This window comes from Adiantum capillus-veneris, chromosome 5, assembly GCF_014529385.1.
Source record: "Adiantum capillus-veneris isolate H3 chromosome 5, ASM1452938v2, whole genome shotgun sequence".
Classification (NCBI taxonomy): Eukaryota; Viridiplantae; Streptophyta; class Polypodiopsida; order Polypodiales; family Pteridaceae; genus Adiantum; species Adiantum capillus-veneris.
In genome coordinates, this window is record NC_140935.1 from 45,520,359 (window position 1) to 45,534,662 (window position 14,304).

General features: G+C 41.2%; 1 protein-coding gene across 1 annotated transcript; it reads left to right on the forward strand.

Annotated features, from left to right (window-relative positions):
* Positions 1-373: 373 nt before the first annotated feature.
* Positions 374-4,531, forward strand: LOC147457233 (pentatricopeptide repeat-containing protein At2g39620-like). The gene has a single exon (XM_086512187.1). It carries the CDS (start codon positions 1,045-1,047, stop codon positions 3,658-3,660), a length of 2,616 nt encoding a protein of 871 aa, XP_086368313.1. The 5' UTR covers positions 374-1,044; the 3' UTR covers positions 3,661-4,531.
* The last annotated feature ends 9,773 nt before the right edge of the window (positions 4,532-14,304 follow it).

A 14,304-nucleotide genomic window follows, 5' to 3' on the forward strand; every position in this document is an offset into this window, starting at 1 on the left:
CCTCATTAACCCCATAAACATCTCTAAAGACAATATTTTTTGCAACTTTTGATAGGAAGATTGGGTCTCCCTCAATAGAAGATGATAGAACTAGGATTTTATATGGTATTGTGGCTTCTTCAAATCATATTGTTCATCATTTTTAGACACAGATGCCTCTGTTTGTGAGTGAGTGCATTCATGAATAGTTTTGTCTAGAAAACTTAAAAATAACTCTCCCTTGTCACGAATATTTTAATATGCAAAATTCAGGGCAAATCCATCCCAATATGATGCAAGGGTATATTGGAAAATTTTGAAATTTGAGGCGAATTTCTACTAATTAGAGGATTTCTGTGGGAAAATTACCAAAATATCCAGCGGCTTGCAGAATAATCAATCCGACAGGGTTTGAACTCAAAGCTACGGACGAGAGAGAGAGGGAGAGAGAGAGAGAGAGTTGGTGAGCGTCAGACATCGCCAGGACAGAGAGCAATCGGTGGGCCTGAGCGTTTGATAAATACCGCAGCCCTTGCTACCTGCTAAAAAGGACAACATTGTTGCTTACATGCAATGTGAATAATGTCTCCTTCTTGGCATGTTTTAAAACCACATCGAGCAACCCACAGTGGTCTAGAAGAGAGTATTGGGTATTCAGAAGCTATGGCTGAAGGCTTGGGTGGATGTATGAACAAGAAATTTCCTTCAAGTGCAACAGTTGAGTTCATGTCGCAACCATCGCTTTTTGGATGTAGAAACACATCGGCGGATGTTGTTATACTTGATCGGGCAGGTAGCACTGGGGGCTCACCCATCTCGAGAAAGTATTTTGATCCAGAAATCATGCCCTCTGCATGTATGGGGGAGCATGGATGACAGGTTGCTATTCAGGACTGAATTTCTTTGGATCTAATGTATAGGACCGAATTGCTGTTCGGAACTGAATTGGTTTGTATCTAATGTATAGGCGCTTTTTGTAAAAGAAAGGAATTAACGACGGACCATGCAGTATTCATGTAGTAATGGCATGTGAAGAGGGCACCACTCATAACTGTGATTCTCGATATGCCCACTTCACATCCATCAATTGAGGATTTCCTTCATAGCTTTAAAAGTACACCATGTGTACATCATTTGCATGCACTCATCTGCCAGAGTGGGCTGGAAGCTTACCCATCACTTGGAAGTGAGTTAATCTCAAGTTTGACCAATGCTCAGAGCATTGGCCCTGCCCAGCAGGTCTTCCACAAGCTGGTATACCAGGATGCTTACTGTTGGAACTCTCTCATCACTGGTTGTGTGAAATGTAGGGATTTCAAACTTGCTCGAAATGCTTTTGATCATATGCAGGGTACCGACTCTTTGCAACCTAGTGTTCATGCCTATGCGGCATTGTTAAAGGCATGTGCCATGACTCAAGATATTGAATGGGGCTGCAAATTATATACAGAGATGGCGCAAAATGGGTTACTCGACACGGAAAATTTTACTGGCAGTGCCTTGGTCAACATGTTTGCCAAATGTGGTTCGCTCGAAAAAGCGCAGACAGTTTTTGACAAGCTTCGAAGGAAAGATGTTGTCTCGTGGAATGCTTTGATCGCAGGATATGTGGATCAAGGAAAAGGTGACAATGCACTTGAATGTTTTGGCAAAATGCAGCAGCTTGGAGTCTCATCAAGTTCTACTACGCTTGTTTGCGGCTTAGCAGCGTGTTGTAGCACCAGCAATGTGATCAAGGGCCAGGAAATGCATGCAGAGGCGCTCAAGAAAGGTTTTGACGTTGAAGTTTCTGTGGGCAATAGTTTGGTCGATATGTATGCTAAGTGTGGCCAGCTTGACACAGCACAGAAAGTGTTTAATAATCTTGTAGTTCGAGATGTCGTCTCATGGAATGTACTTATCACTGGACATATCGAATCTGGGCAATATGAGGATGCTTTTTGCCTTTTTGAACTCATGCACGTAAATGCATTCTCACCAGATGATGTTACATTCCTTTGCAGTATAAAAGCCTGTGCAAGCGTAGGAATCATAGGAAAGGGCTGGACCTTCCATGATAAGATTATTAAATTTGGCCTGGAAAAGGAGTCCCTGATTGCCAACACCTTGGTGGATATGTATGCGAAATGCGGCTCACTTGCAACGGCAGAAAGATTATTGTGTGCTCCTTTGACGTCTGATGTGGTTCTATGGAATGCAATAGTGGCAGCATACGCTGATTACGGTTGTGCTGATGATGCACTGAATTGTATCAAAAAAATGTATGAGGTGGGGGTGTCTCCGAATTTCGTGACATTTATCAGCTTGTTGAAAGGTTGTAGTAGTAGTGTTGAAGCTACATTGAAGGGATGCGAACTCCACTCTGCAGCCGTAAAATATGGGTTTGAAAATGAGCTTCTTCTTGGCAGTGCATTGGTGGACATGTATTGTAAATGCGGCTTGCTTGTAGATGCATGGAATGTGTTTAACAATCTTCAAATTCGAAATGCAGTCTCTTGGAATACCATAATTGCAGGATATACAAAACTTGGCCATAGCGAGGAGGCTTTCCATTGTTTTGTGAACATGAAAAGTGAGCGAGTCTCCCCATGTGCGACCACCTTTGTCCCCTTGTTGAAAGCCTGTAGCAATATGGGGGCCTCCGGCAAGCACCAAGAATTACATGCAGAGATTGCAAAGCTGGGACTAGATGGTGAGCTTTTGATCAGTAATGTGCTAGTTGATCTTTACATGAAATATGGGTTGCTAGCAGATTGTCAGCATATTTTCTACAGAATATCAAATCAGGATGTGGTTTCTTGGTCCTCGGTGATTTCGGGACTTACAGAACGGGGGTTTTATGAGGAGGCACTTGATTGCTCGTCGGATATGCAGCAGCAAGGCATCTCTCCAAATTCTGCCATTTACGTTTGCAGCGTGAAAGCTTGCGGCAATGTCGGTGTGACAATCAAGGGCCAAGAACTACACACTGCTATCGTGAAACAGGGTTTCGAAAGTGAGTCTCTCGTTGGAAATATATTGGTGGATATGTATGCTAATAGTGGCTGCCTTGTAGAAGCTCAAGATGTGTTTGATGCACTCTTTACTAGGGAAGTCATCGCATGGAATGCCCTTATTTCAGGCTATGCTCAACTTGGAGAGAGTGAAAAAGTGGTTAACGTGTTTGATAGAATGTCCGAGGAAGGTGCAAAGCCAGATCACATCACATTCCTTAGCATCCTTCATGCATGCAGTCATGCAGGTGTAGTTGATAGGGGCCTGCAATGCTTTGAAGCAATTGTTTATGACTACGGTCTTCTGCCAACGCTCAAGCAGTACACGTGTGTGGTGGACGTCCTCGGTCGTGCTGGCTTTTTAGAGAAGGCAGTAGCAGTGATTGAGAGGATTCCCTTTCAACCAGATATTGCAGTGTGGCTTATCGTCTTGGGAGCATGTCGAAAGTGGGCAGATGTCGGATTTGGAAAGCGTGCCTTTGAACATGCAGTGCAACTGGGTGAGGGTGATTCTACACCCTATGTGTGCATGTCTAACATCTATAGGGATGCAGCCATGCTTGAGGAAGCCAAGATTATTGAAGCACTGAGATTAGACAGAAGAAGGGCATTGAAGAATTCACGACATGACCGGTCAAAGTATTTTAGTGAATTTACAGAGGTCTTGGCTCAGAATGAGCAGCTTTGATGGAATTTTTGCAACCGAGAAAGTAAATAGGTACTAAAGTTATCCAATTTTCATACTCGCTTAGGTCTCTACAATTCCAGAAAAATTAAAATCCTTGCGCACACTCTGTAGAGCTCCTGCTTATGCCAGTATGGCCTATTGGCTACCCCGTGTGTATCCGCATACTGCTCGGTGCAATTGTTGCCATGCCCTCGACAGTGTTGCTGTTTTAATTGCTCTAGTGCATCACAGCACCAAGCTCAAAGCATATCCATCGGCCAACCGCCCATGCTCACTACCGACTGCACCAACTGCACCTGCTCAGCATCAGAGCACGACCTCCAGTTGCCTCGCGCTGTCCAACGCCCAGCTGGTTTACCAACCAACGACCTACAATAGCTCTCGGTTCTAATCCCGCATCGCAGCTCCTGCTGGACGCTCTGCATTCAACCGACATCCTCGCTGCCCGCTTTGGCTCGCGTACAACCTTGGATTCCACCACTACATCAAATCCATAGGAGGGGGACGTTTCCATGCAGCAATAATGTCCCGAGAAGCCAGAAGCACCATCTCATAATCCAATGTTTTCCATAGCGTCTCAGTCGGCCGCATTGCCTCATATTAAAGCAGCATTCACACAAGGCTCTAAAGGGCCTTAGCCTAGAGATTGTTCTTGTGGCATCCCTTTGCCTAAAAGCTTAAGTGAACTCCATGCTCATAGTTTTTTGTATTTGGGGACACTCCCATGGTTAAAATTTCTCCAAACCATATGCCATAGGCACATTTTAATGGAAATACATGCGATGATAGAAATGTATGCAATATTTGTGTACAAAAGCACTATGCATGTAAGTTCAAAATTAGACACTGCTCGAAGGAGTCCTTTGTGGTATGATTGCCCATCATCATGAGCACACACACAAGCACTACACATGAAATGTATTTGTATTTTACTCCATTTTCCATAGAGATTACATCCTCAACAAGATGGAATGATGAAGAACAATGACATGACTAGATGAAGATGACAACGACGACGACACACGACAAAGTTCACGACATGAAGATCAAGAAGAAGACAGTGAAGGGGGCAACAATGACAACCTTCTCCAATGATTTAAAAATAAACTCATGAATGTTGTATTACCCTGGGTCATTAAAGAACCTATCTTAAGTCTCATTGTGAACCATAACGAGGTATCCTATAGAGAACCGCATTGATGAATCATGAAGCATTGAACCATGATGATGAATCATGCTGAACCATCATGTTGAATCATGCTGAACCATCATGTTGAATCAGGAGAGTTGAATCCTATAAACCTAAGAGTATCTTATGATAAAATCATCACATTTGTATATTGTCCCAAGCCTGGCTTAAGGGGGTGATTGTTAGCGTAAGCCCACACTAGTGGCATTACATGGGAAAGATCCGTAGTTTACTAGGATGGTGAGATGATGACATGGCCCAATAGGAAAAGGATGCAACCTCTCTAACCAATGGATGCAAGGTACCAAGCCTATTGAAGAGGCTATCATCTAATTAATCATTTGTACTTTGAGCTATTATTATTGTGTCTATACTCTACCTTTATGCTCTTGCTCTAAGCTATAGCCTAACCGTTGTCATGAGTTTTTTGGAGCAAGAGATTGCGCATATGTACATACACATGCATGGTGCTTCGAATAAAGGATTGCCAATTTTCCAGAGCCAGGTGGTTGCGTGGGACCCGCATGTGTACAGGTAGGACAGCATGTACATAGTGCAGCGTTTTTCACTATTACCAGTACCAGTGTGTTTTTTCTATAATAATGAGGAGTTGGTAGCGCGTAAAAGTTCTCAAGGAAGCTATCCGCGGGTCGACGACATGAGGTAAGCAGATGCGTCAGATGACATCTAGTGGCGTCAGGACATCGAATGGGGTCAATACTTGCACGCGGAGAAGTACATACACGATGTGGGTGTTTTCTTGTGATACTTATGCAGAAAGGTCATCATGAGGACCACTTTTTGGGGACACTTCACGTGGTGACGAGATACATTATTGGAAAAAGCTGAGTGGCAGGTGTGCGTATGGATGCAAAAAGGTGACAACTATGCATTGCGAGGTCAGTTTTTGGCTGTTCGGGGTCCGTTTGAGGTCATCTAAAAGGCCCAGGGTGCCCGACTAATACAGCTAAGTGTGGGAACTGAAAAAACTGAGAGAAGACCAGAAAAAACGTGGAGAAGAGAGGAGGAATAGCCGCAGGTGTGTTTTTGTTCATTTTGGAGCCTGTTTTGGTCGTAAACTGCTCATCCGATGTCGGATTTGAGCACTTTGACATTGTAGACCAGGGTTTTGGGCCGTTCCGGACGTGATGGCGCTGTCCATTTTGCCAAATTCCTCACTCTTTTTCTGTTGTTTTGACTGTGTAAGTTTCTCCTATGAGCGAAGTTTCTGCTCCAATTTGTGATTGTATCTGGTATCTTTTACCCGTATTGTGTGAGCTGTTTGCCCCATTGGTGTTGGCCAAGCTCATTTGTATCTAAACATAAGAAGTTCCCCTCTTTTGAGCTGAGTTTTTTTGGGTGTGTGTGTGTGTGTGTGTGTGTCTGTTGGAGTGGACAAGTGGGTAGTCTCTCTCCTTGCACTCCATCGGTGTGTTCCCCATCTCGGCCAGGTGGGTTGTATAAGCCGAGTGGTGCCTCATAGTGTGTGTGTGTGTATCTTCCCAAGAGTGTGTGTCGGGTTGTTATAGAGGCGTTCTGTGTGTTTCTATCCCGCTCACACCGTAATTTCCATTGGTCTAAACCTAACCCTAGCAACATGGTAAGCTTAAGACTTCATCCACCATAGCTTAGCTCAGTAATGACGTAGTGGATACAGAAGCTCCCCAATCCCAACACTTGTCTTGTGCTTGATGAACGGAATTGCAAGTGAAAAAGAAAAAGGAAAGATCAACTTAGTTCTTGAGGAGTCTACCAACTTTCTAATATTTTGCAACGAAGGTTTGGATGTTCTTTGAGACATTTCCTGTCACTACTCACCTTTCCCCTAGAATGTCTTGAAAATTCCCTTATTTGCTACATTTTCCAAGAGGTTTCTTGATTCAGCTATCTCAACTCTCCTTTCAATTCCAAAGGCTGGGATCTTTTTTGGGTTCAATTTGCCTTGCAAACATAGACAGTGCATTTTGTGAAATTCATTCAACATAACCATTTGGTTTTAAAAACTTGTAGTATTTGTCAATACTTGGTGCAGTGGAATCAAACCCAAATGGGCGGATCAAGAAGACCTATGGACAATTCCCCTAGCCATGATACCAACCTCCCACATTGCTTTCCAATTGCACACACAAATTAAAAAAAACCAAGTTGAGGGCCATGCTCTCCTCTCTCCACCCGCCTCGTGAGCTAACCGAGCATGATGCCCTGTGAGTCACCTCACACTGCTGCCTTGGACACAGGGCCAAAGCCTCATGCCTCATGCCTTGCCTCACCTTGCTGCATCTGTTCTACATTTTTGATGCACAACCATGCACATTGCATTTTACAAAATTTTGTGAGATTCTTTAACTAAACCATTTGGATTTAAAAACTTGTACTTGTCTCCTCTCACTGCAACCGGCATGTCAAATTCTAGCTAGTTGGCATTCTTGGCGTTTTTATGGTTTTCCCCTTGGCATCCTCCTGAAACTTCCCTTGCAATGTTTTGAAACGCAAACCCGAACTGCCATCGTCATCCCCTTGTCCTAAGCAACATGTGTTGTTGCTTGGCCTCTGATGTTGATGTTTTGAAATGCCAAGTGCAGAGCCCCCCTCACGGAACCGTTCTCCATTGTTCCTGGCCTTGCGTTCCAAAATGCCCGCCGGCTTTGTTACTCAGTGCGACAGCAAAAGTCGGGAACTCTGTTTTTGCTGCATTTTGAGAAGCAATCCTCAGTGCGTTGTGGACAACAAAGCCCATTTCACTTACCCCCTTGATGGGTCATTGTATTAACATGTAAGGAGCCAAAGTACACAAGGTAGCATAAAACAAGAGGGCATATTGTCTTGAGTTGGCTTGGGAGAGTTTTGAGGAGCAGCTTCGAAGGACAGGACCTTAGTTCCCAAGCATGCAAAGGCCCTCAAGAATCTCCCGTTTGTGCACGGCTAGAGGACGAACAACCCTTATGTGGCTTGGAGAAGTATGAGCATAAAATTTTGGAGAGCAGTGTGGAACGGCTTGGGAGTTGTGTCAGGTTAACCCTTGGAGTGCGAGAAGGAATCCTTAATATCTAGATCTCATAATTTCAATAGGGCCCCCTTGATCAACCACCAACGACTCGGATGACCAAAACCAACTATCAGCTATGGAATGCAAATCAACCATCCAACTTGCAATTTATGCTCGACCACAGTTCTCAAGGAAACTGGCAAATTGTTTGGCTTGAGATTGTGAAGCCAAAAGCAAATGGACGAGTTCACTAGAGGATAGAGGCAAAGGAAGGATGGTAGTACCAATACTCAGTTATGTGCCTCGGTACCCATGAGGTCCGACCACAATTGTTATAAATGTGACATGATGCTTTGTTTGGCTTGGGAGTTTGAAGCCAAAGGCAAAAGTAGGAACTCACAAAGAGACAAAGACAATGGAAATTTGAACAGAGATTAGGATAATACAGACCTGATAAAGGAGATTGGCACACATGGTGGCGACCACAGTGGCCATGACATTAGATTTCTAGTCAGAGGGAAGTTGCCGCCATTAGCTTCAGTCAGAGAGAGGCTTGTGAGTGCCAGAGAGGGGCAAAAAGTGCTCCATATAATTAATCATGACCCTTGTGTTGGAGTTCAAGTTACCAATGTTTGAACCCGTGGGTCCGAGTTCAAGGCACATGAATTTGCCAAGGAACCAATCAGACATATCTAAAACACTATGGATGAGTGCACCAATCCATTGTGGTTGGTCGGATTACGGACATGCTTTGTTTCAAAGTTCATTGTCTGGAAAGTATTTTGGACGTGATGTGTTCACAATTCACGAATGGGGATTCTTGGATGTAGTGTGGTCTACAATTCAATTTTCTAAAAGGCAACCGATGCTCAAGATGGCATTATTCTAAGGTGCAAGGTTGAGGATTAGCAAATCGGAGGTGTACCTAGTAGTTTGCAACTGGGTATCCATGGTAGCTTCTTCATTGACTTGGTCTCACTATTTATGTCCATTATGAGCTACAAAGAGGGTGTTAGAGTTTTGGAATCTTAAGTGAACTACCCAATGTGATCCCATTATTTAGTTTGGATTTTAGGTATTTATTTTACTTATTTGTCAAAGGTTGGGTAGGGAAATTTATTGAGGTTGCTATATAAGCAACCCTCAGCCCCCATTGTATTGTATCAGTTATTCATTTCCAAGGTTGATTGGTTTAGGAGACTCTCTCTCTCTCTCTCTCTCTCTCTCTCTCTCTCTCATGCTTTTTCCCCTTGGTCTCTACACTTCCGCATTGTTGACTTTGACACGGGGTCCCGCACCGAGTAAGGGCTCCCAATTTTTTTATTGCTTGTAGAGGCCTCCCCCACTAGCTTTAGTGTTAGTTCTTGGGAGAGGGGCATGTCCCCACACACACACACACACACACACACACACACACACAGAGAGAGAGAGAGAGAGAGAGAGAGAGAGAGAGAGAGAGAGAGAGGGCCATTGATAGTACTTTCAAAACAAACATTTATGGTCTACCATTATATGTTGTTGTCTTACCAAATCAACTTGGAAATGGCCTACCCATATGGTTTCTGATGTGCACATAAGATTCGGGGTCTTGCCATGAGGTTATGCTTTAGAAAGGATGCTAAGTCTGATTTTCTTTCCAATGGGTAGTATCCATCCAAGTGCAATTGTAATTGATAAATCCCAACAAGAACTATAGGCATGGTTAGCGGCAATAAATGAGGATCCTCATGTTTGGGCCATTGGTGAAGATGGAACTCAACAACAAATCTCTTGTCGAGTGTTGTTGTGTTGGTTCCACGTAAAGAAAGCATGGGTGGAGAATCTTCTTTGACAAGTAAGTAAATTTTACACATTGTTGTCATGACCTTATCATCCTCTCATTAATTCTTTAAGATTTATCTATATGCAGGTGCCCAAAGAGTTAAGAAATGACATCTATACAAGCTTGTCCAGTCTTATGCATAGTGCTTCAAATGAGGACTTTGAAGGACGCTATTAAGTATTCCTAAGTAAGTACTCACAATTCCCAATGTTCAGTGGTATGTTTCAAATGGTTGGTGTGGACATAGTTGCATATGGAGAGCAAGGTGACCCAACTGGGGAAGATTGTTCAACTATGGAAATGCTGATACAAAAAAATTTATTGAAAGATTGCGGCAATACATTAAATACACACTTCTAGATGCTCACATAAATCGATTAGTAGTTGAGTTGCTACACGCTTTTGTGGGAGATTCTAAGACAGAGAATCAAATGGTGGAACTATCTCGTTTCTTCAAGAAAAAGCAAGAGATAGGTACAAGTCTAACTCTATGATATATGTTGGGCCATAGTTTTATGTATTAATATTTTGTCTATCCAGCTGTCTTAGGTTGCTTTTCTATCCATGGCTCCTCAAGGAGCCACACCTCAAGGTTACAAGCAGGAGAGCAAATTTTACAAAATTACAAGCATGATCAAACAAGCCTACAAGTACTGATATGACATGTCTTTGCTATTCAAAATAAGAAATACATCAGACCCAACCTCATGGTATCATGTAAGGCTGCAAAGCAGCTACTACAATTGTGCAGATTGGAGCTCCCAATGCAAACACATCTATGGTGTTTGATTGATAGTATCTCATTTTTTTGAAGATTTGAAGGAACTTCTACCTACTATAGATAATCATTCGAATCACAATTTACCAGAAAATTTGATGAAAATGATGACAAAAATGGAAGAGTTAAGGTGTCTATAGAGAATCTATCAGATTGTATTGGAAGTCTTAAAGACAAGCTGAGTTCAATTCAAAAACGCTTGCATGAAAGAGATAAAAAGGATTGAATACGCTTTGGAACCAACTCACTACGGCAAGAGATGTATTGTTCTCAAGCATGTGCCCCAAATTTGTGGACATGCCTACACAAGGAACTGTGCATCAAAGACAAGCAAATGTAACACTAACTCGACTTGGCCATTTTTCAAGGCACAAAAGAAAGTGGATAATGCAAGTGAGTCGACATCTCAAACCGGAGTGCAAATGAGTTATGCTTTCATACTAAGGAAGCCAACATATCAAATCGGAGTTCTTATATGAAGGAATCAAAGAGGCCGAAGTCATGTCCATTTTCAAAAGTTACCTCGGATTTGGTGTCCACATTGATGCTCCAAAACTATGGTGGTTAACTCCAAAACCACTCTTGTTTGCCATACATGCTAGGTGTTACTTCCCTTGTCAAAAAAGCATGCTCCTAAAGAGATTGTAGATTGCTTGTTAGGGAGGGTTGTGCAAGTATGTGATGACAAAAATAGCTTCTGGGCTCCAATCTTCTCTTGCACCTATAGTTCCTCAAATGATGAGGAGAGGTTCATTACGCTACAAATTTTTAGTGCGGAGGAGATATCTTATATACAAGAATCTCAATTAAAAGTCATTCTAATGCATACCGAAACAAGGACCTACTATGTTAACACTAGTTTGGTACCAAAACATGACACTTAAGTGTCCTTTTTTTACAAATTTAAATTGAATGCTACTTGCATTAGACGGTTTATTTAAGAAAACCCTCTTGATATGCTTAAATATGTCAGCTACAGGGTCTTTTAAAAATATAACCTTGCATTTTAGAATCTACCATGATCAGGAACTATACTCATCAAGTTGACCCTCATAAGACTGCGATTGATGGTTTGAAGAAATCGACTTTATAAGCTCAAGAAAAAATGGAGCGATCTTGTAGAAATTTTAGGTTTCTTTTCCATAGTTTTGCTATAGATAATTGAAAGTTTCATGTGCAAAAATGTTGACTTGGGAGTATATAAAATAATGGAAAGCTCTATGTGTTTGATATAGCCATTTCAAGCATATTGTTGTATACAAAGAAAAACATGTTTTTGATGTTTTGTGAGTTCTAGAAAGTGATACATTGCTTATCCTTTCCATTGAGGACTCAAGGTGGCAATTAGAAGTGCTTTGGTATGCAAGAATTATTGGATTATTTTAAAGATTCAAAACTGCATAAGTGAGAACTTTGATATTTTTATTCTTGAGACATAAGCATTCAAAACCTCAAATAATATCAAACTTTCTATGTATCAACTAAATCTATCAAGGTACATGATACATACACAATTGGGGTGCCAAAAGCCTTGGTTTTAATGTTATTATAGAGAACTCAAGATTTTAAGAGTTTTTGCACGATAAAAAATTCAAGATAGAGTTCAAGCAACGAGATTTAATTGAAATAGGGACCCCAAAAAATACTTAGTTTCTTGGTTTCAACATAAAAAGTCCTTTGTGGTTGTCAAATTGCACTAGATAGCCCCAGTTTTATGAGGGGACCATTGGAAGACCAAAATTATGCTCTTATTCAGCACGTGCTCAAGTATGAAATTATGTCTATAACTTGTGTATGACTTGGAAACTTGTCTTTAAAGTGCATTCCATTTTTTTATAACACTAAGTGCTAATCCTTGGCTTTTATAAACATAAAAAAGGCCATCTCTACAAAAAGATATAAGAATTTTATGATTTTTTAGCTTGAAATTTTACTAAAATTTATGACTTAGAATTTACCAAAATTCTATCCATACAGATAGTATTTTGACATGGAGAAAAATCCAGTGTTTTCGTTTCCTCATAACCAACCTATGGTAGAAGCAAGGTATTAATAACTTCTTTCTAGCTTGACAAATAAACTGCTGAAACTTTGAAGGAAAACAGGACACTTTAGTGTCTCAGGACACTTAAGGGTCCAATTACAGAACTAGTGTTAAAGTTTATTTGAATACAATTTTATGGTATCAAATGAGTTGTTTTTTTAGATGGGATATTGCATAAGCACTCTAAATGTGTGTCTATATTCTGGTCTTCCTACTTCCACAACCGGAATTAGATTTGTCCAGTAGTGTGTAGCTCTCTGCAAAAATTTAATTCAGGATTCCGAGATTAGAACTTTGAAAGAGTAGATGGCTCTCTAGAAAAAACTAACCTCGGGATCCCAAGATTAGGTTTTTTAGAATGACTAAATCGAACATATATCAAAGACTTAGTATAAGACCATGAAAGTATACCCTAAACATGAAGCATTATTGAAAATTCTAATAAAAAATGCAAATCACACAACCATAACCAAAAACCATACAAAAACGTAAACCATAACCAGAAACATACAAAATCGAAAACCATAATCGGATATGTAACTCGAAACCAAACCAAAAACGCAAACCATACCCCCAAACCATACCAGAAACTCAAACCATAAACACAAACCATAAACACAAACCATAAACACAAACCATAACCACAAATCATAACCGGAAACCATAACCGGATACGTAACTCAAAACCATACCAAAAATGTAAACCATAACCGAAAACACTTACCATAACCATAACCGGAAACCATAAACAAAAACCATAGCCATAGCTAAAAACACTTATCATAACCATAACCAAAATCCATAAACGCAAACCATAATTATAACTGGAAACAGTTACATAACCATAACTGAAAATCGTAACTCAAAACTATACCAAAAATGCAAACCATAACCGGACAAATTTATCTATCCATGATTCCTTTGTTATTTTTTCTTTATGTGCACAAAGCGCCCATCCCTGCTCTCTCCATTCTCTCTTACTTTTCTCGTATTCCTTTCTGGCATTCTTAATCTTGTGCTCAACATTGAAAAATAGAGACTTGCTTTGAATGCGTGACCTAGAAGAAGTGGGTTTGTGAATTTTTGCGTTTCCCTTTGGCCGATCTACTGGAAGCGGTGGCACGACTACATTTTCACATTGATGCTTTCTTTCAAGGTGGCGTTTCATATCCACTCTCTTCTCAAAATACTTATGTTTGCTTAGACATGCTTCAGAAGCAAAAATATACCGCCACCACCTCCCGGATTCATCTTGGTTATATTTGAAATAGCTATTTTCCTTAACAATAAACAAACTCTCAAAAATTAGTAGAAAGTGGCTTTCTCTCTCTCTATCTCTCTCTCTCTCTCTCCACACACACACACACTCACACACACATGTGCTTTTTTCATTTCCGTCTCTATCTCTCTCTCAGACACACAACACACATACACACACCTTTGCTCGCTCTCTCTCTCTCTCTCTCTCTCTCTCTCTCTCACACACACACACACACACACACACACACACACAATCTCTCTCTCTCTCTCTCTCTCTCTCTCTCTCTCACACACACACACACACACACACACACACACACACACACACACACACACACACACACACACATGAAGGACCGGTATGTGAAGAAGGTGAGTCATGCTCTTAAATAGGCTTGGTACCTTACATCCACTGGTTAGAGAGGTTGCATTCTTTTCCTATTGGAACATGTCATCTTCTCATCCATCTTAGTAGATTAGGGATCTTTCCCATGTGTTGCCACTAGCATGGGCTTACCCTAACAACAAGTACCAAAAGTATGCTAATGAAAATCAACAATTGGTT

What these genes read in the sequence shown, in the direction of transcription:
- LOC147457233 (XM_086512187.1), top strand. Translation starts at nt 1,045, where the DNA reads ATGCCCACTTCACATCCATCAATTGAGGATTTCCTTCATAGCTTTAAA.